Source organism: Dipteris shenzhenensis, chromosome 5, assembly GCF_047967505.1.
Source record: "Dipteris shenzhenensis isolate YYH24624 ecotype China chromosome 5, Dip_SZ_1.0, whole genome shotgun sequence".
Classification (NCBI taxonomy): Eukaryota; Viridiplantae; Streptophyta; class Polypodiopsida; order Gleicheniales; family Dipteridaceae; genus Dipteris; species Dipteris shenzhenensis.
Genome location: NC_141600.1, coordinates 7559768 through 7565767, shown reverse-complemented (window position 1 = coordinate 7565767; position 6000 = coordinate 7559768). Strand labels below are relative to the sequence as shown.

At 39.1% G+C, this 6000-nt stretch overlaps 1 protein-coding gene across 2 annotated transcripts in view; it reads right to left on the bottom strand.

Moving 5' to 3' along the window:
• Positions 1-2641: 2641 nt before the first annotated feature.
• LOC147901566 (putative protein phosphatase 2C 4) overlaps positions 2642-6000 on the bottom strand; it is a 78239-nt gene continuing 74880 nt past the window's right edge. For both annotated transcript variants that reach the window (XM_087374330.1, XM_087374331.1), the window contains one exon: positions 2642-3283. In XM_087374330.1, the coding sequence (XP_087230456.1) occupies positions 3168-3283 (116 nt within the window). In that variant the 3' untranslated portion in view covers positions 2642-3167. The remainder of the gene's footprint in view (positions 3284-6000) is intronic.

The following is a 6000-nucleotide window of genomic DNA, read 5'->3' as shown; positions in this document are numbered from 1 at the left end:
CAATCGCAAACTTTTGTGGCCATGTTTGGAACGCCAAAAAGTTTCCATAATGGTGGCTGACATAAAGGAGGTAAGATCTCTCTTGCCAAACATCATCAAAGGCAAGTAAAAGTGAATGTATGCCACCAAAATAGATTGAACTATTCTCGTAAGTGAACATGCAACGACCAAGTTGCCAATTTCCAGTATGCAAGTTTTTTCTGAAACTTTGTAAGGACCCAATCAATTTGTTGACGATGAGTAAGCTTCCAACTTAATGGATAACCAAGATGCCGAACCAACTGAGTAGACAAAACCATTTCCCTGACCACAGCAAATTGTGCCCGCCTTTAGAATGCAGCGGTAAGAGTTTGGACTTTTGAAAATTCAGCAGAAGACCTGTAACCAGGCCATATATCGATAGGGCATGCATAAGACAAGAAAGGTCTCTCTCAATATTCTTCAAAGTAAAAAAAGAATCATCAGCAAAGGATTGAGCAACCATATTGCGACTCCCCTGAATTTCCAATCCATGTAACATGCGTGTATCCACAAGGTGGTCCATATATTGGATGCGTGGCTATCGCATATAATAATGCACTAAGGGGACAACTTGTCGTACTGAACAACAAAGAGTCCAATTTTCATAGATATCCACTAATAATATACATGCGGCCTTACTATCATTATAGAGCCAGTAAGTAATATGCTGCATTTTTGTGCCAAACCCCAAAGCTTGCATCGTTTGTGAGATGAAATCCCATTGAACCGTGTCAAAAGCCTTTGCAATGTCAACTTGCAACAATAAAACATCCTGCTCCGTGTACACACACACGCACATATCAAAACATGCTTATATGAAGTAAAAGTGAGCTAGATGAACCACGACAATTGATATGGCATGTGAGTCTATTTTGCTGGATGAACCTTTAACAATGATGCTAGATGGAGTTAATTTGAGCTTCCAATAAGGCTACCTTTACGTCAAAATGGACTACTAGGTAGGTCGTAGTTTGTGGACTATGAGTTTAATGTTAATCTCTTTTGTAGGATTTTGCTTGTGTTATGGATAAATATATTTTTAAGGGAAAGCCCATTAAAAATTAAAGGCTTGACAATTGAAGATTCATGCTTGATCTAAGGACTTAACATGATCAAGTGAGGACTTGGATGTCAAATGTTAAAATTTCAGATTAAGCGATGTGTATGCATGAGTTGTGTCTCTTTGCATCGCACATTGTAAATATGTGCAAACATTACCTTGGAAAAAAATTGTTTGACTTTTAGAGAATAATAATATATGTGAGACCCTTTAGTTAAAGGTTGTAGATTGGAAACATGGAATTTATGCTAGAAAACCATTCAACTTTATCATTGTGGAAGACTGCATTGGACAATTCATAAGAAAAGATGTGACTTCTTTGGAGAATGATAGAAAGCTCACAAAACACAAAGATTGGGAAATCTTTTAAATGAAATGAATCATAAGAAATAAGGTTTATCAAGCTCCTCTTTGATGCTAAAAGGCTTAGTATTCTATCAATATGCCCCTTTTAAAGTAGCTCAACAATAGAATCTAAACGTGTACTTCATTTAAAAATATCTATAGAAGTTTCTTGAGTCTCATCACCCTTTCTTTAGCATACTCTAATGAATGAACTACTTTAGAGCATTATGTATCACTTTGAGCAAAATATGATGTGCTTCATCTTATAATATATGGCATGCTTTGGTGGTGTCAATTGTAGTACCCATTCCGTTGACTAGAGCTCTATCTTTTTGGTGTTATAGATACTTACCAAAAATGTGACTTTAACAAAGAGTGCTAAGTCCTAAAAGAGTGTCTTACATGATGCATGTCACATCATTTAGAATGGTACTCATTAATCATGCAACAACATAGAAGAATCTACCTACCTAGGGCATTTGTAAGGGCTTTACCATGGCTACAAAATAGCAATAACTGAACAAATATATGCTATGACTAAAATGCTTGGTCATTACTCTTTAGCCACCACTTTGTGCATATCATATCTTTGCTTGGTCATTACTCTTTAGCCACCACTTTTGTTTGTGTGACTCATATCTTTGCTTGGTCATTACTCTTTAGCCACCACTTTGTGCATGCGTGCATACTCACCCTTACCCTAGTCCACATAACTTAAAAGCTAAGTCGATGGACCATCACCTTTTGAGGTTGTGACCCACAACCTTCCTTACACACCAAAATAGTAATATAAGCAATACGTAGCTTGATCGTCTTTTCTTAAACATATCTCCAATCAAATCTTGACTTTTAATGAATAACTTCGTCAATCTTTCAAGATAAAAACTCCAATTGGAGGTGATAATCCAATCACCAATACGTCGAGGTAATCCATGGTCCCAAAAACAAGTTGGGAGTGACAAATGTGAAACCCAGCCATTGTACTAGATGAGCCACTAAGAAATTTCAATTAAAACAAAAAGACAAATCAGTTCTAGCTTTACTCCATGGCCAGTACCTAGTGCCCATGCTCAATAATCCTTAACAGTGCTGTTCAACTGTTGTGATAGCGACCCACAAGAATGGAAACCTTTGATTCCATCATGCATAGCAACAGTGGCTAGCTGCTACATCCCCACGAACATCATTAACCGTCATCGGCAGTGCAATCTGATGTTGAAACTTATGCTCACTTTTATTCAGATTTTTTAGAACAGATAGCAGCATTGTGCAAAATTCACATGGATTGCCATGTGAGATTCATCTCCATTTTTAAGTCAAAAGCCATCACCATCTACATCAACATACAAAATCCTTCACACCATACAATCCATATGAAAACCATTGAGGGCCATTAAGCAGCCATTGCAACACTAACCCAAAAGCTGTCACTATTGACCGTAAGAGTCTCGCAAATTTGGAACTTGAAAGCCTGGACTGAGCTCTCAAGTGTGTATGAAGGGCTTTTCCTTTCATCAAAATGCTGTGTTACAAGCATGCCATAAAGTAAACAGTTCATGTTTTATGCCATGAACTATGACAGCCTCAAAGGGAGTATACAACTTTGTAGATAAGAAATACAATGAAATTTGGTATGGAGTGGTACTCTCGGAACCATATCTCCCTTATTTCCCATCATATAACAAGTAATGAGTCACACAGGGGGAGATATCTGACATATGCACCCCTGACAGGAACTTAATCAACCAAAAGAGCGCCATATCTTCCCTTCTAAAGAAATGACCATGACTGATACATCATCATGGTACTTGCGACGGTCACCCTGAGGGATATCCAGCAATTCATGGAAGTCCATTCCTTCACAAACAAGGTTCCAAGTTAGACATACGAAGATACAAAGTACAGCATAGCAGAAGGAAAACTCAGCTAAGAAGCAATGAAATGCATTAAACAGAACAATCTTTTCAATAATCAGAGACCCTTTTCAAAGCAAGCTGTTGCTTGCTCTTACAAAAACCGAAGGACATCCATTTCACAGGAAAGGGAGATTGTGGACATCCATTTCACAGGAAAGGGAGATTGTGCAGACATACAAACTTGTATTCTTTTGGTAGACAACACAAACACAGAATTAACAGAAAGGGTGGGGGGAGGGGGAATAATACAACTCGAATTCCTTGGGGATAGCCAGAGCAGATTATCCTTAACTTAACTTCTCCTATATGACCTATTTTCTTTTCCTGGCTGCCCCATATTGTGAATATGTTGCTCAGTTTCCTTCCAGATTGGTGACCTTGATGAAGACCCGTAAGAGGTAAGCGTTCCTCTCCCACATAGATTTCAACAATTAGCTGCCGTCTTGGCACTATTGATTGGTCCTCTTCTCCAACTGTTAAGAGATGCGCAAGCTTTCTTTTCATCAAATCCTTCACATAAAATCTATGTGACTCTACTCCTCTTGAAGTAGGATTCCATTCTGCTATGTGAGGGTTGGTATCGCAGTCCTCAACATTGAAGCTGACAACAAATATCTTGGAGTGACTCCATGTTTGGTTTGAGGCTACTTACAGTTGACTGAAATTAAATCCCTATCTTGCACCTCTTTCTTTTGCCTTTGATGCTTGTAAGATGGTTCTCCCTAGATTCTTTCTATCTATATACCTAGATGAATCCAAGAACATTCCCAAACTCATCCTCTAAAAACACAAGTGCAGTTTCAATCTCACGATAGTCACTCATAAGATTGAAAACCATAAACTCCATCACGCATAGCAGGGACTAGCTACTATGACATCCCCACTGACATCATCAGCACCCGACAATGGGTGTAGACCATAGTATAAAAGTATGCTCTCACACATACAAATCCACACACCCACACAAGCATCCATTTATACAAAGTCTTTGTACTGAGTTTCTGTCGGCACTCCGGAGGTGAAGGGCAAACTCAGCCATGACGAAGGCTAGCACTAAAGGAGAAGGCTAATAAAAAAGTAGTCCAAATCTCTTCATTCAAGCTACAACTGCTTGTGAAGTCTAAATGATTTCATTTTAGTCTCTCCCAAACGAGCATCTAAATCTAAATCTAGTTGATAGAGCAACACATCATTTAAGATAGAAAGAATTATCGCAATACTAGCAAGCCGCAACTTGGATCGAGAGCTTGGTTTGTGGACTGCGCATCATGCTGAAAAGTATATCCAAGAAACAAATACCTATATGAATCCAGGAACATTCCCAAACTCATCCTCTAAAATAGTGCAATTTCAATCTCATGAGAGTCACTCATAAGATTGAAAACCATGAACTCCATCACGCATAGCAGGGACTAGCTACTATGACATCCCCATTGACGTCATCAGCTCCCAACAGTGGGTATAGACCATAGTATAAAAGTATGCTCTCACACATATAAATCCACACACCCACACATACTTGAGCATCCATTTATACAAAGTCTTCGTACTGAGTTTCTGTCGGCACTCCGGAGGTGAAGGGCAAACTCAGCCATGACGAAGGCTAGTACTAAAGGAGAAGGCTAATAAAAAAGTAGTCCAAATCTCTTCATTCAAGCTACAACTGCTTGTGAAGTCTAGACGATTTCATTTTAGTCTCTCCCAAACGAGCATCTAAATCTAAAACTAGCTGATAGGGCGATGCACCATTTAAGATAGAAAGAATTATCGCAATACCAGTAGGCCGCAACTTGGACAAAAACTTCACAAGGTGAAATTTGCATTTCCGCAAATATGGCAGAAGCATATACCTAGATGAATCCAGGAACATTCCCAAACTCATCCTCTAAAAACACAACATAGTGCAGTTCCAATCTCACGAGAGTCACTCATAAGATTGAAAACCATAAACTCCATCACGCATAGCAAGGACTAGCTACTATGACATCCCCACTGACATCATCAGCGCCCAACAGTGGGTGTAGACCATAGTATAAAAGTATGCTCTGTCACATATAAATCCACACACCCACACATACTTGAGCATCCATTTATACAAAGTCTTCGTACTGAGTTTCTCTCGGCACTCCGGAGGTGAAGGACAAACTCAGCCATGACGAAGGCTAGCACTAAAGGAGAAGGCTAATCAAAAAGTAGTCCAAATCTCTTCATTCAAGCTACAACTCCTTGTGAAGTCTAAACGATTTCATTTTAGTCTCTCCCAAACGAGCATCTAAATCTAAAACCAGCTGATAGGGCAACACACCATTTAACATAGAAAGAATTATCGCAATACCAACAGGCCGCAACTTGCAACTTGGATGAAAACTTCATAAGGTGAAATTTGCATGTCCGCTAATACGACAGAAGCATATACCTAGATGCATCCAGGAACATTCCCAAACTCATCCTCTAAAAACACAACATAGTGCAATTTCAATCTCACGAGAGTCACTCATAAGATTGAAAACCATAAACTCCATCACGCATAACAGGGACTAGCTACATGTCTCTTAGCAAGGCCAAGTTGGAGAAGTAGTTGATTCCATTGCACTTGCTTAGAGGCAAGCATATGTATTATCTCCTGGCTGCGGTGCATTATTAAAATCCTCCCATAAT